The sequence below is a fragment of the Triticum aestivum genome, chromosome 5B, assembly GCF_018294505.1.
Source record: "Triticum aestivum cultivar Chinese Spring chromosome 5B, IWGSC CS RefSeq v2.1, whole genome shotgun sequence".
NCBI lineage: Eukaryota > Viridiplantae > Streptophyta > Magnoliopsida > Poales > Poaceae > Triticum > Triticum aestivum.
The window spans coordinates 666,530,714-666,556,671 of NC_057807.1; the positions used below are offsets into that span (position 1 = coordinate 666,530,714).

At 48.1% G+C, this 25,958-nt stretch overlaps 2 protein-coding genes and 1 long non-coding RNA gene across 5 annotated transcripts; 2 read left to right on the forward strand and 1 right to left on the reverse strand.

Annotated features, from left to right (window-relative positions):
• The first annotated feature begins 324 nt into the window (after nt 1-324).
• On the forward strand, nt 325-4,783 carry LOC123117527 (argininosuccinate lyase, chloroplastic-like). 2 transcript variants are annotated; one of them, XM_044538261.1, is made up of 10 exons: nt 325-492; nt 937-1,048; nt 1,128-1,380; nt 1,510-1,650; nt 1,937-2,194; nt 2,363-2,473; nt 2,674-2,756; nt 3,107-3,383; nt 3,503-3,667; nt 4,427-4,783. In XM_044538261.1, the coding sequence occupies exons 3-10, from the start codon at nt 1,132-1,134 to the stop codon at nt 4,685-4,687; spliced, it is 1,545 nt and encodes a 514-aa protein (XP_044394196.1). In that variant the 5' UTR covers nt 325-492; nt 937-1,048; nt 1,128-1,131; the 3' UTR covers nt 4,688-4,783. The 2 variants fall into 2 exon arrangements, with proteins under 2 accessions (XP_044394196.1, XP_044394197.1); XM_044538262.1 differs by lacking the exon at nt 937-1,048.
• Nucleotides 4,784-9,158: 4,375 nt separating this feature from the next.
• On the forward strand, nt 9,159-17,927 carry LOC123114042 (DNA-directed RNA polymerase II subunit RPB1). The gene is made up of 14 exons (XM_044535398.1): nt 9,159-9,342; nt 10,372-10,644; nt 11,245-11,541; nt 11,632-11,790; nt 11,899-12,060; nt 12,157-12,377; nt 12,616-12,757; nt 12,851-13,186; nt 13,281-13,576; nt 13,664-13,922; nt 14,009-17,172; nt 17,254-17,325; nt 17,438-17,497; nt 17,589-17,927. Exons 1-14 carry the CDS (start codon nt 9,259-9,261, stop codon nt 17,665-17,667), a joined length of 5,604 nt encoding a protein of 1,867 aa, XP_044391333.1. The 5' UTR covers nt 9,159-9,258; the 3' UTR covers nt 17,668-17,927.
• Nucleotides 10,439-19,837, reverse strand: LOC123114043 (uncharacterized). 2 transcript variants are annotated; one of them, XR_006456388.1, is made up of 4 exons: nt 18,417-19,837; nt 18,148-18,319; nt 10,753-10,922; nt 10,514-10,670 (listed from the first exon to the last, which is right to left on the reverse strand). It is a non-coding gene; the product is annotated as an uncharacterized lncRNA (long non-coding RNA). The 2 variants fall into 2 exon arrangements; XR_006456389.1 differs by lacking the exon at nt 10,753-10,922 and having other exon boundaries at nt 10,439-10,670.
• Between the last annotated feature and the right edge of the window lie 6,121 nt (nt 19,838-25,958).

Sequence of the window (25,958 nt, forward strand, 5' to 3'; positions counted from 1 at the left end):
ATTAAAATATGTGATGACATTTCATAATCGCATAAACATTTTTCAACAATGTATGAATACCTTTTTGAATTCCATGAATATTTATTAAATTGTGGAATACTTAATTTAATTACATGATCTTTTTTAGGAAAGTACGTTATTTTTTAAATTACACAAACATTTGGCAAAAATGAGTAGAATTTTTCTAACTCATGATTTTTTCTAAATTACGCACCGCTTTTTATTAAATAATTGGAGTGAACAATTGTGTTTTTTCCTGGGCCGGCCCAAGTTGGCGATAGATATATAGCAGCGCCGCCCGCTTTGCGTGTGCCTGCAACTACACGTGCGATTTCCATACAAAAGAACTCCAGCGAGTATACGCGAGGCGAACTGCGACGATCGGCTCATCGCGGTTGCCCACTCGCCCCTCCGCCCGTCCGGAGTCCGGCGTGCGCCCGGCCGCCGCCGGCCAAAGCTAGCTACCTACACCTAAGGTCGTCGGCACAGCAGGTCTGCAGCTGCCTCGTCCCAAACTTCTCTAGGTGACTGAACGCACTACACAAACCATTAGGGTTCTATTCATGATATAATCTTTATTTGTTGTTTTGGATTTCTGCTTTTGTTTCATGTCAAACCAAACGCAAATGTGCAGTCCGTGCTACCAGTACAGTACTACTACTCTGTCAGATATGTACTACTTTGTTCTAACCAAATACAGTATGATCGGATTAATGTGACACACACTAGCAGTAAACTATCCATAGGTGAATTTCTAGGATTTGGGGATTTCCTATGCTATTCAATCCAGCAAGCCATTTTTATTACTAATACAGCAATGCTTGTGCCCTACTACAGCATACTTTGTATCCGAACTTTTGCAGTTAGTATCTCAATCACATGGCTCACAGCCCCGCCCTGACCCCATCGTACATCACTTCATTTTCTTTTTCAAAGGGGGGAGGCGAGAAGCTGTTATAAGAATGCGCTAGCACGCGATTGATGTGTTGGAACTTGAGGAGCCTCAACGGTTGCAACAATACTCAAATTTCAACCTAGATTTCCGCGTGTGCGTGTCAGATCTGAACTCCTGTGGCAGTTCACCATCTGTATTGTTGTCCTAAATAGCAAACGTTGGCAAAACACAGGTTCATGATGAATGCGCCGACTTATCAGTTGCTGCGACCTGGCCTTGCTGTTCCATGGGGTCAGAAGAAACCACATGTTGTCTTTGACAGCAGTATCAACCATCGGAGGCGTCTCACTGCACCCAAGGTCCAACAAACGACAGAAGGTGCAAACCATGATAAGTTTAGGGGTATTGTTAAGCCATGGTACAAGGAGTTTCCTGAAACCATGTGGAATATTTCCGAGGACTCCCTTGAGACTCTTAAAAAGAAGGTGTGTATTTTCATTATCTTTCCATGGTTAATATATAGATGTTTGATCCATGTTTCTTTAGTATCTATGAGATTGGCTTTGAATTATTAGACCATCATTGTTTTACCTTCAAATAATTGTCATTGTAAGGACCGTGAGCTGAATCAGAGTAGATGGAGCACCGACACGGACTTCGATAGTAGCTTCGCAGAGTCCGTTGTGTTTGACAAGAACCTCTACAAGTATGGGATTTTAGGCTGCAAGACCAATGTGGATAAGATTATGAATGCGGTACTCTCACTATGTCTCTCTTTTTCTTTTCCATGTTCACATCTGTCATGTTCAAGAGTTTTGTGTGTTTCTTTTGGAATTTTTTAATCTGTTCCAATCTTTATGAAGTCCAGTTTAAGAACGAATACCTTGGAATTTAATTAACCTGGTGAATTGATTGTAGTCTGTTACTAGTTGTTTAGGGGCCTTCTCCATATGATAAGCACTAAATTTTTTAAACGGAGAACTGGTCAGTCTATTATGAATTTCTACACTATTTCTTACAGAAAACGTTGCATTCATGTAGGGTGCCATATCTGCTTGTCACAGAGACAAAATTATCCGTTGTCTTGGAAATATAGAAGATGACATTAAGCTAGGAAAGTTTGAGTGGAATGATGGTGTGGATGTACATACAAATATTGTGAAAGCACTTGCTTATAAGGTTGGACACATACCAAAGGATCTAGTTATAACAAATAAACATGAAAGTTGCCTCATGATCCTCGAAATGTGGTGCAAGACCTACATCGATCAAATTAGGACACAGATGAAACAATTTCAGGTTCTTCCTCTTTCTTGCTCATGATCTAGGAGTACTTTAGATCCCAGATGTTTATTGTTTAATTACGATTTCACCGTATTTTAACTCATATTCGAGCTTAAATTATTGCTTATTTTACCATATTCAATTAGTATATAAGGTTAGTTAAATTGTCTGACGATCTTGCAGGTTGCTCTAGTTCTCTTGGCACTAAGAAATGATTGCTTGGTCCTTCCGAGGGGAAGAGAAGTTAATGACAATACATTGCTAGAGACTCTTGTTTTACCAAGTCTTAGAATGGTAATTATCTATTACATCTTTCGGTACTTAGCATTTCCAGCACGGGGACCATTTGCTAAAAAAATGTACCTTGTGTTTACAAACTTGAAACCCTCCCATGGGTAAAATGCACAAATCCTATTTATTCCAAGACACAAAGATAAACCATTGGATGCCCAAGAGGATGTATACTATTTGACTCTCTTTTTTCGTGCATACAGCTAGAGCATGATGCATCAGATCTTTCTGCCTTCCTTGGTTTCATTTATTCATCAAGTGATGGTGTCATTAATCTCAGGAACAGGTTTCCTCCATATTTTACATTTTCTTTAATTATTTAGACAACTAGCTCTCTAGTACGGATGTACACTTCTACGTTCTTTTAATCGATCAAATATTATGTTCGAATGTACTACTGTATTTTTTCTAGTCATGGAATGTTGATAATTGACATCTGATTGTACATTTTTCTATCTGTAATTATTCCTGCTTAAAAAGATAAATATTCCTATTGGGGAAAAAGCAACTGGTTACTAGCTAATTCCTAAAAATAGTCAAACTAATGAGGCATGATTATGTCTTTTTAGTATTTTAGCCTAATAGAAGTATTGATAGTTGATCATTTTACTTCGCCCCCTTTTCCAAACCGTGCAGACTTTCAGAGGATTTTTCGGTTTCCAAATGTTCTACCATCGCTGATTTTGCAAGATCAATCAATTATGGCATTCCTGGCCATCTACTACAATTGCTTGAGAAGTTTTTTTCATGGAGGAAGTGGCCATTAGTCACACCACATGGTGAAGCAGCAACATATGAGAAAATGCTTAGAAAATTCACTATAGATGAACAGATGAGGGAAATCAGACACTTAGCTTTATTAAAATGTCTAAACATTGGAATCGGTGAATTGCCTCAAGATTGTGAAATCCAGGTATAATGATAATATTGTCACAGTGCATCATAATACTTGGAGGCAGTATCTTGTTCGAAACATAAGACATGATGCATGGTAGCATTTGGTTCTAACAATGTGTTTTTTTTCTTGAACAGGATGCTAAGTACCATTTATTTTCTAGTGGTGAAGCTGTGCTAGAAATGATCAACGTGTTCATAATATTTGTGGAAAATATGTCCGTCCGTGTGGAAAAGGTGCAAATTTCCCATCCAAGAGGCTACGATGATGTTCTGGGGTTTGCACATTTCCTGACTAGCAAGGTGAGCTTCTAAACTTAGTTTTATGTTCTCGGCCTTTTAAGTAATTTTCTAGGCTTAGTAGGTTATATTAGAAGATTTTTAATATTCGCCCTAGATATATCTCCATTACTTTGTTTTAAGTACTAAAAAAGTTGCTTTGTTATAAAAAAAAAGGTTGTGTTTTAGCCATTGGATCTATGTGGAGATGGGTGACCTAAGCCGTCTTTGCTTAGTGCACTACATTAGACTAGATTATGTTTTGTGTATATATAGTAAATCCGTTTCCAATTGTGTTTGCAAGAGTTTTGAATTTTTTTTGTGCATGTATATGATTTTGTTGTATTGTGCATGCACACTTTTTTGTGGTGCAGCTGCAATTTTTTGTCCAACTAACAACCGGTGCAATTGCACTGTAAATTTTCCTTGTATTGTTTTTTTCTGTGAATTTTTAGGGTTAGAAACGACGCTAGAATTAAACATATTATACAAAATCTATGGTATAGAGGTGTGAAAGTAAGTATTTGGATTTAGTTAATATTAGGAAAAGTGCTGGCTATAAAGGGAAAGTGGAAGAACCGATTGGCTTTTCACTTATTTTCAACCGCCTATCATTTAGTGGTCCTGTGAAAGCTCTTCTTTTCATTACATACGAAGACTTGGAAGTCTAACAACATTCAAGGGTTTATCACTTAATAAGCTTCAATTAAGGACATCCCACTAATTAAATCACTTGACTAATCACATAACTAATATGAGGATTGATCTTTGCAAATGATACAGGGAATTGCCATGGAAACCGCATACGGCGTGGTTCAATTGTGCCTGGAGAACCAAGTCCAACCTTCGGAGCTCAACCTAGAGGAACTGGCACGGATCGATTTCCCTTGCGAGCGTGCTCATGTCCTGTTGCATGATAAGGTGAACGTCTTTGGCAAATTCACCAGGCGAGATCGAGATGATTCCAAGGAGATGATCAAATGGTGTTGCAAGCTTCAGATTAGTCCCAAAACTATTTTCCAACGTTATATTATTTATTTTTAATTAGTCGTGCTCGATCATTAGTGCTGAAATGTCCAAGCCAAAGATTCAAGTATTCCGAGCTGATTGTTATTTGCTTTTCGAGAAAAGAAGCCTACAGATCGATCGTATGGAAAATGATTATACTCCCTCTGTTCCTAAATGTAAGTCTTTGTAGAGATTTCACTATGGACTACATATGAAGCAAAATGAATGAATCTACATTCAAAATGCATCTATATACATCCGTATGTGGTTCATAGTGGAATCTGTACAAAGACTTATATTTTGAAACGGAGGGAGTAGTTGTTAGCTTAGATTTCGCTGTTGCCACCTCCTTTGCATATACAAAAGTATTAACCATTGGCATGTCGCACATCTCAGAAAAAAAGGGCGCTTCATCCATGGTAGGTGGTTTTTGACCATCTTGGTGTTGGTGGTTTTTGAAAAGGGAGCCTGTTTCATGGTGAAGCCGGGAGACGTGGGAGTCGGGGCGGAGTCGTTGGAGTCCGTCTCCGTCGTGATGTTGTCCTCGTCGTCAGAGACCTCGGGCGAGCTGGCCGGTAAGCCAGCCTCGATCCATCGGCACGGCGGCTATGCCAGACGGCGGCAAGGGCGGCCACCGCGTGGTTCATCTCTGGCGACAGACTGTCCCACAGTGCTTTCTCGCTTGCAGTCATGGCGGATGCAGTGCAAGGGAGGATGATGTGGAGGGGCTGGTGTTGTGGTGTGAAGTTAGCCGGGTGTGGCCGCCTTTATATACCGGATTTCGGTGAGGCCAGCCGCCCGGATGCATCAATGTGCGGCGCCTGCTTAATGGCATCAGACCGACGGACAACAGCATTGAATGGGTGCGGTAGATATCCATCCCGTCTCGTCCAGTCATGTGTCTCCGGCATTGAACAGGCGTGGACACCGGAGACGGAGCGCAGGCGACGCCTCGGTCGGCGCACCGCTTCAATGGCGGAGACGTGAGAGGTCGTGTCCGCTCTGAGCCGTTTTCAATGTTTGAGATGCGCGCCCTACGGCAGCATGAGTGCCGGCAGCTGGCGCCGGGCGGGAGCGCGCGGGAGGGGTCGGGGGGATTGGTGAGCCAGGGCGGTCAGAAAATAGGCTTGGGATCGGTCCGGACTTTCGCAAACATCCCTCACATTTGTCACATTTGTCTCCGGTTTGCGGAAGAAACCACATACCGCTCTGTGGACCGATACAAATCAGCGTTGGATGGATTACGCGGTCCGAACGGTCGTGGGAGGTTTACGGATCCACCTTGAAGATGCCCGCATTTGTCTTCGGTTTGCAGGAGAAACCACATACCACTCTGCGGGCCAATACAAATTGGCGTTGGATGGATTACGCGATTCGAACGGTTGCGGGAGGTTTACGAGTTTGTCTTGAAGATGCCCTAAGGGCTCCCGTGGCAATCACAAAAGAGCAAGAAGAAAATTGGATCCCCTGTTACATTTCTCGCGTGAGGAAAGCTTCTTGCTGGAACCCACTTTTGTGCTTATCGAGTACAATAGGATAGCCATCCATCTTAACTAGCCAATTCCCGCAAAAATAAAAAATAAATCTTAACGAGCCAAAGCCTTTCTTCTGTGTGTTGACTGATGTAAAGACGCCAGGAGCATCGGTCAAAGATCCTAAGGGCATGTACAATGATGCTATCTTAGGACTACCACGTAGGATAAATGATGAGGTGAAGGAGAGAGAACCCATAAGAAAAGGCTTGTCTTCTCTTATTTAAGAGATGATCTTTTAGCACAATATGTCTCATCATGTATTTTGGAATAACTAATTATTGAAGATAAGGCTAAGAATGACCCATTGTAGACAATTTCTTTTGTCATCTCTAAATTATATGCAAGACTTAAAATAAGACTATCTTATCAACCATTGTACATGCCCTAAAGAATATAGTTTGCTTGGCACATGCTAACATGTGCGACACATGCTAACAACTCCAAGCGGGCCCCCAGGTTGCTTGGCTGCCACGCCTCGCGGCTAATTTTCGTGTTTTGATCTTTTTGAAGAAGTTGTTCGAGATCTGATTCTAGTTTGTAAAAATTTCAGGATCTGATCATTTTCCTACTGCCAGGGGGCTCTAGTGGTAAGGAACTTGACCACGTCAGCGCAACGCATCTCTACTGTCACAGGGGTTGGCGGTAGCATGTGTAACCCTATCGTCAAGGTGCCCGACGGTAGGTGCGCACACGCACTGTGTCTGAAACTTAGAATCCTTTTACGGTAGAGCGTGCAACCCTACCGCCATGCCCCTTGACGGTAGGAAAAGGGTCAGTTCCCGAAATTTTTACAAACGAGGGTCAGGTCTCAAACAACTTCTTCAAAAAGGTCAAAACACGAAATTTTGCCACGCCTCACACACAACCATGTCACGCGTCCTCAGCTCCTCTCCGATAGTGATTGGCTCAGAATCCTGGCTCACTCCCGCACCGCAAAATTCGTTGTTCTGATTCGCGGAAGAAATGATATCATAAAATTAACTGTTGGCGAAAAAAATTATTTGGCTGACCCTTTTGTGTAGCGCTCGACAGTTAGGCGCCACACTACATTGTGCAGCGCCTGACTGACAGGCGCTACATGTCTAGCCATCTTCGCACTCCAGGCTGCCTGAAAAATGTTAAGTCAGTGTGTATCGCTTAGCGTCTAGGCGTTGCACTAGTGGTCGCTTCAAGATGAGTGCCAAATAGTACTGAAACTATATATGCTGCTATTTAAGCGTGCAATTTTTTATTAAAAAGCTAGGGCCGAATGTATGCGGATAGCATTAGATGGCAGGCTCCCGCATCCGTGTCCGTGAACGGATGCCGTACAAAATTTGCGGGTCCGCGTGTATTGTGACAAAGTTTGTCGCGAACCAGTTAATAAAACACATCAACTTTCCCTCAAAAAATGAAAATCGTTGTAAGGCCATGACAATGATAGAAAGCAAGGGGGAAACTGGCCGCAATCCTTCCCATCCATCTTAGAGCATCTCCAACAGCTGCGCGAAACGACGCGCGCGCGCGGTAAACGCAGCTTTTAGCGTGTGCGAGGCATTTTGCCGTGCTCCAGCGGTGGCGGGATAATCGCGCGCGGGGGAATCGTTTGCGCGCCCGCTGAGGAGCGTCCGGCTACCGCGGCGTCCGCCTGCGCCCCAACGGCGGCTACTACGCGGAGATACGCTCCGGCGATCTCCGGCTCGGCCTCGGCACGTACGGGACGGCGCGCGAGGCCGCCCGCGCGTACGACGCGGCGGCGTGGCGCCTGGGCCGGCCGCGCGGCCAGATGAACTTCCAAGACGTGTACACGCTCCAGCAGGCGCTCGACGTCGCCCCGCCGCCTCGTCTGAACACGGCACAAGACCGTGCGGAGCACGCCGAGCGGCAGCGCCGCCTCCTCGTCGCCCAGGAGGACGAGCAGGTCATGGCGGAGTGGCGTCGGCGCCACCCGGAGGACGTCGCCTACGAGCAAGCCTACTGGGCAAGGCGTCGCGAGGAGGACACGCGAAGGCGCCGCGAGGCGCGGTTGGATAGGCGTCGGCGGAAGGCGTTGGCGAACGAGCAGACCGATCTTGTTGCAGCAGGTCATAGGACGATCTTCACCCCCGAGGATGATCGTTAGTTGGACATATGGCTATCAAACTCGGACGACACCGCCGAGGATGATAAGGGTGATGATGATGATAGCGACTTAGAGTAGTTTTTATGCTATCTATTTAGTTTTTTATCGTTTGTCGTTTTTAAATTATGCAATCTATGTTTCCGATGTAAAATACCTTTGTATTAAAATCCTATGCAATCTATCTAGTTTCTATGCTTTCAATGCCTATATCCTAGTTTGTAGAATGAGCGCGCCCACTGTAATTTTTGCGCGTCTGCTGGAGCGGCGCGCGCGCTGCATTTTAGCACGGCGACTGGAGCTGGCGCTGCGCGCCGTGCCAAACCAGGCGATGAACGCGCGCTAAAGCTATTTTTTACGCGCGGCGCGTTCAGCGGCTGTTGGAGATGCTCTTAACGAGCCAAAGCCTTTCACTCTGTGTGTTGACTGATGTAGGACGGCAGAAGCATCGGTCAAGATCCAAAAAGAATAGGAGACAGGGACATCGCGCACACACTACACGCGCGATGTCCCCAGGTTTCTTGGCTGCCACGCCTCGCACACAACCATGTCACGCGGCCTCGGCTCCTCCCCGATAGCGATTGGCTCAGAGTACTGGCCCACCACCGCACAGCTGGCACTCAGCCGTTGCGCGTCGACCGGAAAGCGAACCCACCCCACTCCAGACCCCTCATCTCGACCGTCCACTGCGCATCCAACGCCGCACGCACCCCGACGACAGGCGGTTCGCCCTCCACCCCCTTTCCAACCCCGTCACGATCCGTACCCCGAACCGCCTCCACCCGCCCCGCGGCCCACGGCAGCGCGTCCGGCGCACGCCACGCCTATAAAAACAGCCCCACCCACGCTCCCGTATCCTCTTTTCCCAGACGCGCCCCTCCCCTCCCCCTTCTCCCCTCCTCTCTCGCGGAGGAGACCGGATAAGATCGATCCCCTCCCCTCCGGCGAGAGCGGTCGAAAATCCGAGGGGCGAGATGGACGCGCGGTTCGCGCACTCGCCGGCGGAGGCGGCGAAGGTGCAGCTGGTGCAGTTCGGCATCCTCAGCCCCGACGAAATCGTAATGCCCCTCCCTCCCGCCGCCTTGCTTTGCTCTGTTTCGTTTCTCTTCTCTCTCTGCTTTCGGGTGGAGTCGGAAGTAGCAACTAACTCGAGCGGGTTTGGTCTGTGTGGGCTGGGCTAGTTAGTTTCCGGTCGAAACACGAACACTGAGATGGACGAACGAACCGCCATGGGGGCACGGGGCCGGTGCTGGTTGTTAGCTTCAAATCCGCGGTGTCCGTTTGGGGAGGGGACTGGTTTTCTGATCGAACTCGAACTCTGGATGGATGAACGAACTGGTTTGTTGGATTTAATCTGTAGTGTCAGTTTGGTTGAATCACTATAACTTACCCAAGTTCAAAATTACGAAAAAGTGAAAAGACCAACTTACCAAGAATTGTTGTTAATTCTGACAGAGGGAACAATGCCTAAATTATGATTGCTGTTTGGCTGAGTCGGTGTGCGTTTTGCTAACTCGAACAGGGAACTAGTAGTTGAACTCGAGCAGGATTAATTAGTGCTTGGTTTTAACTCGTGACATTCATTGGTTCGTTTTGAATCACAGGTTGTACTCGGTGTGTCGATATTAATAATAGTATTGAAGTGGGGTTGAAATTTGGTCTAAAGTTGAACTTCGCATGCAGTTGTATCACATATGGGACACATAAAAAGTTTTGACCCGTCTAACAAAATGCTAATAAATGCTCTTATTAACTGCTGTCAGTTATTTGGATAATTCTGATGAGCTTGGCAGTTTGCACAGTTTTGGGTATAACAACTGCTGATATACACATGATTTTACTACACTATGCCAGCCCTTTGATTGGGCCATGATCAATACAAGTTTGAATAAAGGTACACACGTCTGGTTGCTACTTGCAGAGTACATGTAATAAGATGGATTTGGCAGGGTTTTAACAATTTATTGGCTGGGTTTAAATGAACATTGACCGTTATAATTATGGCAGGTGGTCAGTAATGTGTAGGTATCACAAATTTTAGGATGAATCGAATTTGACAGATTCTGTGTTGCTTTGCTTGCTTGCAGAGGCAAATGTCGGTGGCCGTGATAGAGCATGCAGAGACCATGGAGAAGGGGAAGCCCAAGCCTGGTGGTTTGAGCGACCCTCGCCTGGGCACCATTGACCGGAGGACCAAGTGCGAGACATGCATGGCCGGGATGGCAGAGTGCCCGGGCCACTTCGGCCACCTCGAGCTCGCAAAGCCCATGTTCCACATCGGCTTCATCAAGACCGTGCTCTCCATCATGCGCTGCGTCTGCTTCAACTGCTCCAAGATCCTCGCTGATGACGATGATGAGGTCTCCTTTCCTTTTAAGACGTGTACCTGCGCATTAATTTACTAGGTTAATTGTTGGTTGGTGCATATCATCTAGCTAAGCTGACATCATAACAATCTTAGTTCTCACCATTCTCTAGCTATATTTATGTTTGTCCAATACTGCACCTGTTCACTCAACATGCATGGTAAATTTGAACTTTATAGAATATTTCCGACGGTTTGGTGTGATGGACCTGTAGATGTGATTGCTTTAGATGGACTTCTTGCATCTTTGTTATGGACCTGCAACTCGACATCCTAAGCCAAGAATATTTTTGTGAATTTTCGGTCTCTTTGATAGAGCCTGCTATTGGTAGAACAAAATAAGAATGCATTGATGACGTGCCCCCCTAGCAGTGCCTATTTCATCAGTTGTTGTCCTTGGTAAAATATAATCAGTACCATGGAGCATAATTACAAACAGCTTTACAGTTTCGTCTGAACCAATTCTGAAAAGGTTGTTCTTGCATGTTAGCTGCTAATTAAGCATTGTCATAGGGTGGGCATCTATATATGCTTGTGTGCCTGAGTGCCTCTCTTGATCTTGGCATGTTATTGACCAGTCTGGTATCTCTTGCAGAAGGGTAATAACAAGTTCAAGCAGGCTCTGAAAATCAAGAACCCAAAAAATAGATTACGAAAAATACAGGAGGCTTGCAAGAGCAAAAAGGTTTGTTCTGCGGGTGAGGATGATCTTGAGGGTCAGGACACCAATGAGCCAGTGAAGAAAAGAGGTGGCTGTGGTGCTCAGCAGCCAAAGATCACAGTTGATGGTATGAAGATGGTTGCAGAGTTTAAAGCAACAAACAAGAAGAATGGCGATCAAGATCAACTCCCTGAACCAGTGGAGCGAAAGCAAATTCTCTCTGCCGAGAGGGTATGTACATTATTATCTTTATTTACTCCATTAAATACTAGGTTATAAAAAAATTGATCTAACCACCTCATGGTAAATTTCTTGGGGCAGGTTCTTAATGTTCTCAAGCGTATAAGTGACGAGGATTGTCTTTTGTTGGGCCTGGATCCTAAATATGCTCGTCCTGATTGGATGATACTGCAAGTCCTTCCAATTCCTCCTCCGCCTGTGAGACCATCTGTCATGATGGACACTTACTCCAGAAGTGAGGTTAGCCCAGTACTAGTAAATTATTACTACGAATCCAATGGTTTGTTGGTTGACATGGCAGATGGCACCCTTTCACTCAATGTTTGTTCATCTTGCCGGTTCCTACAGGATGATTTGACCCATCAATTAGCGATGATAATTCGGCATAATGAGAATCTGAGGAGGCAAGAGAGAAATGGAGTCCCAGCCCACATTATCACAGAGTTTGCTCAGTTGTTGCAATTTCACATTGCGACATACTTCGACAATGATCTTCCAGGACAACCAAGGGTGAGTAGTCAGTCTACAAGTGCACTTTCCACATTATAATAATTAGTCACTAATGGACAAATAGTTGACCTGATTATCTGTTGTCGAAATATTCAGGCCACTCAGCGTTCTGGAAGGCCTATTAAGTCAATCTGCAGCAGGCTGAAAGCAAAAGAAGGCCGGGTCAGAGGGAACTTAATGGGGAAGCGTGTTGATTTCTCAGCTCGGACCGTCATCACACCAGACCCGAATATCAACATTGATGAATTGGGGGTGCCATGGAGTATTGCTTTGAATCTGACATACCCAGAAACTGTTACTCCATATAACATCGAGAGGTACGTAATTTATTTGCCATTAACATGTAATCGCTGTTCTTTCATTGATACTCCCTCTGTTCACAAATATAAGATGTTCTAACTTTTTTGTGAATCGGATGTATAGACACGTTTTAGTGTGTTTGTTCACTCATTTCAGTCCGTATGTAGTCCATATTGAAATATCCAAAACATCTTATATTTGTGAATGGAGAGAGTATTTGATAAGTCATGTCTAAATCTGATCTGATTATACCAGGTTGAAAGAACTGGTAGAATATGGGCCTCACCCTCCCCCAGGTAAGACAGGTGCCAAGTACATTATCAGGGAAGATGGCCAGAGGCTGGATCTTCGCTATCTGAAGAAAAGTAGTGATCAGCATTTGGAGCTGGGTTACAAGGTTAGTACTAACCGTCACAGTTGCAGCACCCACTATTTTAACTAATGGTGACATCACAAAAAGTGCTCACCTGTTTTGTGCTTGACTTCTCAGGTGGAAAGGCACCTTGTTGATGGAGATTTTGTTCTTTTCAACCGGCAGCCCAGTCTTCACAAAATGTCTATCATGGGGCATCGCATCAAAATCATGCCCTACTCAACTTTCCGCCTCAACTTATCTGTCACATCACCATACAATGCAGATTTTGATGGGGATGAAATGAATATGCATGTTCCCCAGTCATTTGAAACAAGAGCTGAGGTTTTAGAGTTGATGATGGTGCCAAAGTGTATTGTGTCACCTCAAGCGAATAAACCTGTTATGGGTATTGTCCAGGACACACTTCTTGGCTGTCGAAAAATTACCAAAAGGGATACTCTCATCGAAAAGGTGAACTAACAATACTCCTTAAACAACACCTTCAATAGTAGTATTGTCTCTGTAGTTTTGTAGCTTATAACTAATGTTGTGAAATTTCTCCCAGGATGTATTTATGAACATCTTAATGTGGTGGGAAGATTTTGATGGGAAGGTCCCTACCCCTGCCATTTTGAAACCAAAGCCGATTTGGACTGGCAAACAAGTTTTCAACTTGATTATCCCCAAGCAAATCAATTTAATTAGATTTTCAGCCTGGCATGATGCTGATGCTGAAAAAGAAAGCGGATATATTACTCCCAGCGATACTATGGTACGGATAGAGAAGGGAGAGCTTCTGTCTGGTATACTTTGCAAAAAAACACTTGGGACATCAATGGGAAGTCTTATTCATGTTATTTGGTAAGTTATAAAAGTCGTACTGCAGTTTCTCTTTTAGTACAGATGTTCTCCACTGCTAAATAATAATTTTGGTTTAACTGTTTGCAGGGAAGAGGTAGGGCCAGATGCTGCGCGCAAGTTCTTGGGTCATACACAGTGGCTGGTCAACTACTGGCTTCTGCAACATGGTTTCAGTATCGGAATCGGGGATACGATTGCAGATGCAGGTACAATGAAGAAGATTAATGATACAATTGCAGATGCTAAGACGGCTGTGAATGAGCTTATCAAGGAAGCGCGTGAGAAGAAGTTGGAACCTGAGCCAGGACGCACAATGATGGAATCATTTGAAAATAGAGTGAATCAGGTACTACTGCTGAATGACATTGTTTGGTTATTTCATCATTAGTTTCTTTGGTAGACCTGTTTTGACATATCCGTTTTCCATGCTAGGTTCTTAACAAGGCTCGTGATGATGCTGGTAGTAGTGCTCAGAAGAGTTTGTCTGAGAGCAACAATTTGAAAGCTATGGTTACTGCAGGCTCAAAAGGCAGTTTCATTAATATTTCGCAGATGACTGCTTGCGTCGGACAGCAGAATGTTGAGGGCAAGAGGATCCCATTTGGATTTGCTGGTCGTACATTGCCCCACTTCTCGCAAAATGACAACGGTCCCGAAAGCCGTGGATTCGTGCAGAACTCTTACCTTCGAGGCCTGACACCAGAGGAATTCTTCTTCCATGCTATGGGTGGTAGAGAAGGTTTGATCGATACTGCTGTAAAAACTTCTGAGACTGGATATATTCAGCGGAGGCTCGTGAAGGCCATGGAGGACATCATGGTGAAATATGATGGTACCGTGAGGAACTCCCTGGGTGATGTCATTCAGTTCTTGTATGGAGAAGATGGCATGGATGCTGTTTGGATTGAACCGCAGAAATTGGACTCCCTGGGGATGAAAAAGGCCGAGTTTGACAAAGTATTTCGTCACGAACTGGATGATGAGAACTGGAGGCCCACTTACATGTCGCCTGAACAAGCTGATGATTTGAAGACCATTCGTGATATCAGAATTGTGTTTGAGGTAGAGATTCAGAAATTAGAAGCTGACAGATTACAGCTTGGGACTGAAATTGCCACAACTGGTGACATTACATGGCCTATGCCTGTCAACCTCAAGCGGCTTATCTGGAATGCTCAAAAGACTTTCAAGATTGATTTGAGAAGACCTTCTAACATGCACCCGATGGAAATTGTGGAAGCAATGGATAAGTTGCAAGAAAGACTCAAGGTTGTCCCAGGAGACGATGCCATGAGCATCGAGGCTCAGAAGAATGCTACTCTGCTCTTCAATATCCTGCTCCGTAGCACATTTGCTAGTAAGAGGATATTGAAAGAATACAGGCTCACAAGGGAATCTTTCGAATGGGTCATCGGTGAGATAGAATCGAGATTCCACCAGTCTTTGGTAGCTCCTGGTGAGATGATTGGATGCGTAGCTGCACAGTCCATTGGAGAACCAGCAACTCAGATGACGCTGAATACTTTCCATTATGCTGGTGTTAGCGCCAAGAATGTCACCCTTGGCGTACCCAGGTTAAGGGAGATCATTAACGTCGCCAAGAAGATAAAGACCCCGTCGTTGTCTGTTTTCCTAAAGCCTGAGGTGAGCAAGAAGAAAGAATTGGCCAAGAATGTCCAGTGTGCCTTGGAGTACACTACGCTACGTAGCGTGACCCATGCCACCGAGATATGGTATGATCCTGATCCTCTAGGAACCACCATTGAAGAGGATGTGGAATTTGTCAAGTCATATTATGAAATGCCTGATGAGGATATTGACCCGGATAAGCTGTCTCCTTGGCTGCTGCGTATCGAACTGAACCGTGAGATGATGGTAGATAAGAGGTTGAGCATGGCTAAAATTGCAGAGAAGATCAGACATGAATTTGATGATGACTTGTCATGCATATTCAATGATGATAACGCGGATAAGCTCATCCTTCGTATCCGCATTAAAAATGATGATGAAACTCCAAAACAGGATGAGGATGATGATGTCTTCCTCAAGAAGGTTGAGAGTAACATGTTGACTGAGATGGCCCTTGGAGGCATTGCAGATATTAACAAGGTCTTCATCAAAGAGAAGAAGGTGAATAAATTTGATGAAAATGATGGTTTCACTCAAACAAAAGAGTGGATGCTTGATACAGAAGGTGTAAACCTCTTGGCAGTGATGTGCCATGAGGATGTTGACGCTACAAGGACAACGAGTAACCATCTGATCGAAGTGATTGAGGTTCTTGGGATTGAGGCTGTCCGCAGGTCTCTCTTGGATGAGCTGAGGGTGGTGATATCTTTTGATGGGTCCTATGTGAACTACAGGCATCTGGCCATTCTCTGCGATACCATGACATACAGAGGTCACCTGATGGCTATTACTAGGCACGGTATCAATCGTAATGACACAGGACCTCTCATGAGATGTTCTTTTGAAGAAACAGTGGATATCTTGCTTGATGCTGCTGTGTATGCGGAGTCTGATTACCTGAGAGGTGTCACCGAGAACATTATGCTTGGCCAGCTCGCTCCTATTGGTACAGGAGGCTGTGGATTGTATCTGAATGAGGAGATGCTGAAGCAGGCCATTGAGCTTCAACTCCCGAGCTATGTTGAAGGTCTGGACTATGGCTGTGGCATGGCATCAGAGCATTCACCCATCTCCGGGACACCGTACCATGATGGAGGAATGATGTCGCCAGTGCTGAGTCCAAATTTCCGGGCTTCCCCCGTTACAGGTGCTCAGTTCTCGCCATATGTTGGGGGCATGGCATTCTCTCCCGTCCCATCAAACTACAGCCAATCCTATACGTCTGGCCCTCCTTCCTACAGTCCGACCAGTCTATCATACTCGCCAACATCGCCAATCTATAGTCCGGTATCACCGATCTGTAGTCCGGCATCGACAGTTTATAGTCCAACATCCCCAGTTTATAGCCCGACATCCCTTTCATATAGCCCAACATCGCCAGTTTATAGTCCAACATCGCCAGTTTATAGCCGGACATCTCTTGCATACAGCCCCACGTCACCATCCTATAGTCCAACATCGCCACTCTATAGCCCAACATCACCATCATACAGTCCTACATTGCCCTCATCATACAGCCCTACATCGCCTGGTTACAGCCCGACGTCACCGAGCTACAGCCCTACTTCACCGAACTACAGCCTGACATCACCGAGCTACAGCCCTACGTCACCGAACTACAACCTGACATCACCGAGCTACAACCCTACTTCACCGAACTACTGCCCAGCGTCACCGAGCTACAGCCCTACTTCACCGAACTACTGCCCGACATCACCGAGCTACAGCCCGACATCACCGAGCTACAGCCCTACTTCACCAAACTACTGCCCGACGTCAGTGAGCTACAGCCCTACTTCACCGAACTACTGCCCAACGTCACCGAGCTACAGCCCTACGTCACCGAGCTACTGCCCGAGGTCACCAAGCTACAGCCCTACGTCACCCTCGTACAGTCCTTCACATGCTTATTCTCCAAGCAGCCCAAAGATGATGAGCCCGTACAGTGAAGCTCCTCCAAACTACAGGTATTCATTCTGTGTTGATAGCTTTGGCATCTCTTCATTCATCTGTTGATGCTTGGTCTGCTTACATCTCTGTTTCCCCAGCCCTGCCTCGCCGACTTACTCGCCCACCTCACCATCATATGCACAACCAAGCCCATCGTACAGCCCGACAAGGTGGGTCCATTTCAGTTGATCATCATGCATCCTTGTTTTAACTTTAAAAACGCTAGCTGTTATTGTGACAATCAAGACATGGGTTTCCTAACGCATTGCCTGAGTGTTGCAGCCTGCACACTACCTCTGGAGGACCTAGCCCAGATTACAGCCCAACTTCCCCCAACTACAGGTAATGCATCAAAGTTAATCTCATCTGCCCGGCCATGATGAAAGCAAACCATCCATTTGCTCTTCTGACAATTGCAATTTTTGCCATGCAGCCCCAGCGCAAGCTACTCCCCATCATCCTCATCCACCGGGCCGCAAACTACTGACATGGATGACGAGACTGCTACTTGAAGCCGCTGACTTGTGAAAATAGCTGCTGGCTGATGCAGAACCACCACACAAGGAAACCTATTCGTGTTTGCTTGTATGTCTCTGGAACAGGCCTTTGTATTTTGGCTGCGCTGCTAAAAGCAGCACTAGAGTGTATATATACAATCGATGTAATACGCCTCTTAGTGCCGGCTGTTCAGAGAAGGGAAGCCTTTGATGTTGTGTTGTGGATCGGATTGTAATGCTAATGTTTCTCTTGGAGAGAAAAAATAATGTTTTCTGTTGTGGGGCTTTTGGCCTACAGTGTAGAGTAAAAATGTTTCAGTTGGAGCTTAGCCTTGTTATTTTGTTGAAGTTAATGCAATGACAAATTGTGGTGCCTAGCTTGCTAAGACAATGAATCATTCGTCGCTGCTAACCCGGTTGTCCAATATATTGTAGTCAGGTAAGGGAGAATGAAAAGTTTATCTTGCAGGAAAGAGTAACTGACAGAAATGGTACCTCACTTCCAGGGTTGGCAGAAAAAAAGGGCATCACCCTGCTTCTTGTCCAATCTATACTTGGACCTTTGCTCCAGTATGAATGGTTGGTAGTTGCTACTGCATATGCCGAGTTAACTTGCTTTTTGATGCAACAGAAAATTACATCCATCGTATGCTACTCCCTGCATTTGCTGCATCAAAACATAAGATGAAAAATTAAAATCATGCACATACACCGAGTATATCCACTCTTGCAGAGAGAGTAAATCAAAGTGTTGGGCTGAATACCAGATTCATCCATAGACCGGAAAATCCTCAATGCCTCATCATTTGACCAACTTTGCAATATCCGTGTACTTTTTTTTTGATAGCTTACCAAGCTGACCACTTGGTCAATATCCGTGTACTTGCAGGCAACCATCATCCATCATCTTCCCCAATAACTCACCCAGAGTTGAGAAAATCTCCTACTTAACCAGACAACAAAGTATTGTAGGTGTACACGGTGTAAAGTACACCAAGCCTCTTGTGAGTTTTAACCTGTTCCTCCTGCTAAAGAATCACAATATCATGGTAAAATGCATAACTGCATCTGTTGAGTGCCCTTCATCCACCATCTCATGGAACAAAATGGAGGAAAGCTCTCCTTCTCCATCCTCTCCGCCGCCTGGAAAGCCAAGCAGCAGTCACATTCCCCACGTAGCAGGATCCGTCTGCCGCAACGTCAGCCAAGCAGCAGTCCTCCGCGAACGCAACGGCCGCCTGGATCCTCCCGCTCTTGCGCATCCCATCCACGACCGTGTTCGGCATGAATGACGACATCCGAGCCGGGCGAACGCCAGAGTTTGGGCCGGGCATTCCGTCGAGCGCCCTGAGCGCGGCCGGCTTGGCAGAGCCCGATGGCTAGCACGCCGTACGTGACGACGTCGGGCCGGACGCCGGCGTCCCGCATGGAGGAAAAGAGCTGGGTCATGCCAGGGAGGTCACGGGCAGACGCGGGCGAGCGCGGCCAAGGGGGGGAGTTGAACGCGGCGAGGGAGTCCGGTTGCCTGGGCGGGGAAGAGTGGGGGCGCGAAAGAGGCTTGCTTGGCACGGAGGGGCGCGGAAAGCGGTGGCATTCGGGGAGGGAGAGGGCAAAAGAGGAGTGCAGGCGTGGGAGGGCGCGGCGAGGAGGGAGTCGAGCGAGCGCGGGCGGCAAGGGAGGGCGTGGAGTGGGGGGGATGAGATGGGGCGGGCGCAGAGAGGAGGGAGGCGGTGTTGGGGTCGGTGTCTGGTGACCGCCGCTGCGAGACGCCGGAGTGCGCTGGCAGCAGCGGGCGGCGAGGCAGGCCCTGCGGCGAGGAAAATTGGATGCGGCCGGCCGTCGGGACGGAAGAAGGTGTCCAGCGGCAACTCTGCCACTCGGCCACGTGACTGACCACACGAGTGGGCTGGCTACTGTAATAAGTCGGTGGGCTTTTGATCGTTGAGGTGTGTGGCAGCTGATCATCAGGCCCATAATGCTTCTCAAAAGAAAAAGTTGGATGTAATGTGTTACTATCTCAGTTCGATCTATAGCCAATTGAGTCTGGATACAAGCCAATTTGTGGCAACGGAAGAGGAAATAGAAGGGAAGGAGAAAAGGGGAACGGGTTGAGATGCCGCCGCCTACATCCGTCTGGTTTCTTCCTGTCCACTCCACCCTTCTCCAGCCGCTTAAGTCGTCGCTAGGTTTCCCACGCAGTGGATGGGTATTGGTTGCTTGGCCTTCTCACCCTCTTGGTTGGCTCCCGGACTTGGGCCTTGGGTGGGTGGTTGTTGGTGGTGTCGGGCTGGGCCGTAACATCCCCCACTTCTTGAGAACCAGCTTGTCCCCAACCTGGAGCGCTCGGGTAGTGGTGATGGAGCTCGTCGCGGTCCTCCCAGGTGGCTAGTGACGCCGGTTGATTTGTCCACCTGACGAGCACTTGTGGCACTTGTACTGCGCCCCGAGGGCGCGTACGGTGGGCGAGGATCTCCACTGGCTCTGGATTTGGTGCAGCGTCCGTAGGCAAGGCGTTGAGAGCTTGCTCCGTTGGTGGCAAGGCGCGACGTAGCTGTGAGACGTGGAAGACAGGATGGATGATGCACGACGGTGGAAGCTGGAGCTTGTGTGCCACTTGCCCCACCCGCTGGACCACCTGAAACGGACCAAAATACTTGAAGGAGAGCTTCTGGTTAGTGCGTGTTGCCAAGGAACGTTGGATGTACGGTTGCATCTTGAGGAACGCCCAATCGTCCACTTCGAAGGTACGTTCAGACCGCCGTTTGTCAGCTGACCCCTTCATTTGCTGCTGCGCACGAAGCAGGTGTTGACGAAGCAATGCCTCCATCTGGGCACGATCCTGTAGCCAATCCTGCAGATCTGGGGCTGCACACGCCATGGGATCAATGATGCCGAAATGCCTGGGCGCGTGGCCATAGAGAGCTTCAAATGGGGAGGTGCCCAGAGCTGAATGTGGTGAAGTATTATACCAGAACTCCGCGAGGGCCAGCCACAACGACCACTTGGAGGGGCAGGCATGCACAAAGCACCGGAGATAGGTCTCCAGACACTGATTGACCCGCTCAGACTGACCATCGGTTTGCGGGTGCCGTGCCGTGCTCATCCGCAGTTCAGTGTGCGTCAGTCGAAAAATCTCCTTCCACATGGTACTGGTGAAGATGGGGTCTCGGTCTGAAACAATTGCTTCCGACAGGCCGTGTAGTTTATAGATGTTGTTGACAAACGCCAGGGCCACTTGAAAGGCTGTGAATGGGTGGGACAAGGGAATGAAATGCGCCTACCACGAAAACTTGTCCACCACTACAAGGATGCTATTGTAGCGTGCTGATTGTGGCAAGCCCTCCACAAAATCCATGGTGATGAGCTCCCATGCATGCTTGGGTACGGGCAGCGGCTCCAACAGTCCAGGGTATCGCACCCGCTCCGGCTTCGCCTGCTTACAGGTTTGGCATTCCTCGACGAACAGCTTCACATGGTGCTTAACTCCCGGCCTGGTGAATAATCACCGCACTCGACGGTAGGTGGCATTGAATCCTAAATGACCCCCGATAGCCCTGGCATGGAGCGCAACTAGGACCTGCTTCTGTAATTGGACATTATTTCTAAGCCAGATTCGACCATTTTGTTTGATGATTCCGTCTTGCAATCGGAACCCATCGTGACCTTCAGGTTCGGTGGCCAGGCGTGCCAGTAGCTTTTGAGCGGCGGGGTCTTCGGTGTATCCTTGTTGCACTGTCTCCAGCCATACTGGTACAACCACTATAACTGCCACGAGATCCCCTTGTGGTGGCCCTGGCCGACGGGACAAGGCGTCGGCCACGCGGTTATCCACTCCTCTTTTGTACACGGTCATGTACCGGAGCCCGAGCAACTTTGCCATTATCTTTTGCTGCCAAGGTGTCGCCAACTGTTGATCTTCCAAGTGTACCAGGCTGCGCTGGTCCGTGTGGATTAAGAACTCATCATTCTGTAGGTATGTGCACCAGTGCTCCACTGCTAGAATAGGAATAGCCAATCCTTCTTTCTCATAGGTGGACAGAGCTTGATTGCGAGGTCTAAGGGATTTGCTGAGGAAAGCCACCGGGTGCTTGCCTTGCCGTAGCACTGCCCAATACCCTTGTCAGAAGCGTCCGTTTCTAGCTCGAATTGCACCTTGAAATCAGGCAAGGCAAGTACGGGCACCGTGACCAGTGCAGTCTTCAGCTCTTGGAAAGCTGCTGCCTCGAGATCCGTCCAGCAAAATACTGTGTTCTTCTTGAGCAAATCGGTCAACGGCCGGCTGATGATGCCAAAATTCTTGACAAACTTTTGGTAGTAGTCGGCCAATCCCAAGAATCCGCGCACTTCCTTGACATTTGCTGGTATGGGCCATTTCTGCACCGCATCCACATTCTTGATGTCCGTCCGAACGCCTTCTCCACTGATCTCATGCCCGAGGTATGTTAGGCTGGGTTTTGCAAATGAGCACTTGCTTAGCTTGATTTTCAGTTGGTGTTCATGGAGCAACCGGAACACCTGTCGCAGCAGCTCACAGTGTCGCTCCAGAGTAGAGTTGTACACCAAAATGTCATCTATAAATACCAGTACTCCGTGACGGTTCAGAGGTGCCAACACTATGTTCATCCCCCCTTGGAAAGTGGAAGGTCCGCCGGTGAGACCATTAGCCAAAACACGGAACTCAAAGTGGCCATGGTGGGTCTTGAACGCCGTCTTGTGTTCATCCTCTGGCCTCATACGGATTTGGTGGTACCCAGCACGCAAGTCTAAAATGGTAAAGAACTTGGCACCGGCTAGCTCATCCAATAATTCCTCAATGACTGGCAGTGGGTAGCGGTTCTTAACTGTCACCGCGTTCAAGTGTTGATAATCCACGCAGAATCGCCAAGTGAGGTCCTTCTTCTGGACCAGCAGCACCGGTGAGGCAAAGGGGCTGGTGCTGGGCACAATGATTCCTTGCGCCAACATGTCTGTGACTTGCTTCTCGATCTCGTCCTTTTGAGCTGGACTGTAGCGGTATGGGCGGACATTGACTGGCCGAGCTCCAGGTAGCAATGGTATGGCGTGGTCGAAGGCGCGTTGCGGGGGCAAGCCCCGCGGCTCGGCGAAGAGACGATCGTACTCACGCAAGAGCTCTGCGAGCTCGGTCGGAACTGGCAGCTCAGTGGCCTGAACTCCTTCGCCTGTCGTGGTAGAGAGATGGACCACTCGGGCCACTCCGGCGCGCTGTAGAAGTGCGTCAAGCTCAGCCCCCGACAGTTGCTGGCATTCGGTGGTATCAGCTCGAGCACCCTTCAATTGGACTCGCCGGTTGCCATACTCAAAACTCATGGTCTTCTCCCTCCAGTGAACTTGCATCGGGTTGTGCTGTGCTAACCAGTCGATGTCGAGGATGCTGTCATAACAGCCTAAGGGAAGCACCTTAAGGTCGGTGCGGAAGGTGACCCCATGAGTGCGCCATTGGCACACCGATAACTCTTGGCTGCAACGCATCACGCCTCCATTTGCCACCCGGACCGACAAAGGATTCTTAGCTGCTTGGACACCTTGCAAATGCTCTGCCAGTGCTTCACAGACAAAACTATGCGATGAGCCGGAATCCACAAGCATGAGCACCTCACGGTCTTGCACCCAGCCGTGGAGGCGCATAGTGGTAGGTGACTCGGCGCCTTCTAATGCTTCCTTGGAAATGATGCAGCAGTCGGCCTCCTGCTCGCTCGGTACAGCTTCGCTTGGGGTTGCCTCGCCGACGGACGAGGAGTCTTGGCACATCAGGTCGAGCAGTTCTTCGACCACGTGCAACTGCACTGTTCGCCCGCAGCAGTGGTCGCGCCCCCAACGTTCTCCGCAGGTGAAACATAGACCACGAGCGCGCCAATATGCTCGCAACACTGCCATCTTGTCCACAGCTGGCGGCCCGTGTGCCGCCTCCACAGCCCGATGATCCGAGCTACGCGCTTCTGGCACGACCGCCTGCTTGGGTGGAGTTGTTGACGGAGGCGGTGGGAGCAGCAGAGCGGTGCGAGGAACTGCGCACGATGTTGCTGGCGTAGAATAACGCCGCTCTTCGCGCTTGTCTTCCCGGCGCATCGTCTCCATCACCTCTTCCTGCAAACATGCAAGATCGACGACAGTATCGAGAGATTTTGGTGGGTGCAAGACACAACAGCAGCTCTAATTTCTATCTGCAATCCATCAACAAAATGTGTGATAAAATATGATGGCTCCCACGAGTCGTGGTGTGCCATGAGGTTGTGCATGAATTGTGTAAATTTTTCAGCATATTACGTCACTGAACTAGTCTGTCTAAGTCTGTTAAACTGACGCAACAGAGACTGAAATTCCTCCCTTCCGAACTGAACACAAACAACCTCTGCAAAAGTATTCCAATCGGTGTAAACCAGATGTGCCTTAGTGGACTGCAACCAAGATAGTGCCACGTCGATGAAATACATCGCGGCGCAACTCACCCATGTGTCTGGACTGAGAGTGCACACCCTAAAGTAAGCCTCACACTTCAGTCGCCCTGCTCTGGGGCCATCTCTATCAAACAGAGGAAAATCAAATCGGGGAGGTGGTGGGAATCGATGGTAATTTCGGTCCCCAAAAAATGAGTTTTCCCCTGGCAAGGTCTGGGGTGCGTACCCGTGACCGGAGGCGCCCGTGGGGTCCGCTCCCCCGATGGCATCCCCCGGTGAAGTGTTGCCCTGCTGTGGCCATCGGGCCCGTGGCCGTCGCCACCCGCGGCGCGTGACAACTCGCCGAGTCGAAACAGGGACGCGTCTGCCGCTGGATCGGGGATCGGTGGCAAATCCACTAGCCGAAGGGGATGTGGTGGCGGCTGGTGAAGTAGCGGCGCCTGAGCTTGTGGAAGAAGCGGTAGCGACGTGAAAGGCCGCGCCGGTGGATCCGGTGGTGTCGATGCCACCTCGGGCGCCTTGCCCTTGTCCAGCAGCTGGGCGCGCAGGTCGCCCACCTCCGCACGTAGTTCTTCCACAGAACGCTCAATCGCGGGCTTCCACCCCTGGACGACTGGATGGATGTCATCGATCTTGGCCGTCATCGCCGCGATAGCCGCCGTCAGGTCGGCCAACGCCTTGCTGTGCATGGAGTTGGCCTTGCCGCGCCTTGTCTGGATGATCGAGGGAAAACGCCCCGCCAGGTTCGATCAGCCTACATCCGTCTGGTTTCTTCCTGTCCTCTCCACTCTTCTCCAGCCGCTTAAGTCGTCGCTAGGTTTCCCACGCAGTGGATGGGTATTGGTTGCTGGGCCTTCTCGCCCTCTTGGTTGGCTCCCGGACTTGGGCCTTGGGTGGGTGGTTGTTGGTGATGCCGGGCTGGGCCGTAACGTAATGGATCACTGGTACTGCAGCTTCATAGGTCTTGTTCTCTTTTCTTTCTTTTTTTCAGCGAAATCATAGGCCTTGTTCTCAAAATGTTCAGAAAGTGTCGGCCCGGACAGTCAGATGGAATTGTTAAATTCTTGATCGTTGTAGTTGGACGACGACAGGGATTGCTAAAAAAAAGTTGGATGGCGACCTCCTCGTCCCTCTGGTTGCATCGCCAACCGCGAGGATGTCGGGGTGGACTCATGGGCCACAATTCCCGCCGCCGATGCTTTCTTGGCGGTCAAATCATACGTATGGAGGAGTAAAAGTACCTTGTATTTAATCCGCATGCCTCCGAGAGACTAAGCCGGCATATCATCTTGAGATTTACGAAGTCACCGTAGGCGCCTCGTCGTCGACGGGAACGTCTCCTCCCGCTGAAAGCGCATCACCGAAAATCCTGAAATAAATCCAAGAATAATGCGAGCACCAGGATTTGAACCTTGATGGGTTGGGGATACCACTGTCCACCTAACCAACTCAACCACAGGTTGATTCGCCCGAGCTCTCGTTGTTGGTCCTTATGGGATTGCACTTACAGGTGTAGTTGCACCTGCAGCGGGTGTAACCGTAAAAGAGATGTCCTCATCAACTTGCTTCATTCAAAGTTAGCCTGGAATTGCAATTAACCATATTGGGAACAAAATTATACGAAGTACTCCCTATGTCCCACAATGTAGGCTATTTTTTTTAAAAATAATACATTTTTTTATTAATTTTCATAAATATTACGCTGGATAAAAAAAAATTAAAAATAATACATCGTCGGCCCGCTGCAGGCCGATTGGGCCTAGTCGGCCCATAGCAGGCCGATTGGATCCAGTCGGCCTACAGCTGGCCGACTGGCCCCTGTCGGCTCACTGTGGGCTGATTGTGTCCTGTCGGCCCACTGTGGGCCGACTGGAGCTAATTGACTCGTTG

Excerpts from the sequence above, each read along its gene's own strand:
- LOC123117527 (XM_044538261.1), top strand. The coding sequence starts at position 1,132 with ATGATGAATGCGCCGACTTATCAGTTGCTGCGACCTGGCCTTGCTGTT. Across the intron at positions 2,474-2,673 it reads TTTTACCAAGTCTTAGAATG|CTAGAGCATGATGCATCAGA; the intron begins GTAATTATCTAT and ends TCGTGCATACAG. Across the intron at positions 2,757-3,106 it reads GTCATTAATCTCAGGAACAG|ACTTTCAGAGGATTTTTCGG; the intron begins GTTTCCTCCATA and ends CAAACCGTGCAG.
- LOC123114042 (XM_044535398.1), top strand. The coding sequence starts at position 9,259 with ATGGACGCGCGGTTCGCGCACTCGCCGGCGGAGGCGGCGAAGGTGCAG. Across the intron at positions 13,187-13,280 it reads GGGATACTCTCATCGAAAAG|GATGTATTTATGAACATCTT; the intron begins GTGAACTAACAA and ends AATTTCTCCCAG. Across the intron at positions 13,577-13,663 it reads AGTCTTATTCATGTTATTTG|GGAAGAGGTAGGGCCAGATG; the intron begins GTAAGTTATAAA and ends AACTGTTTGCAG.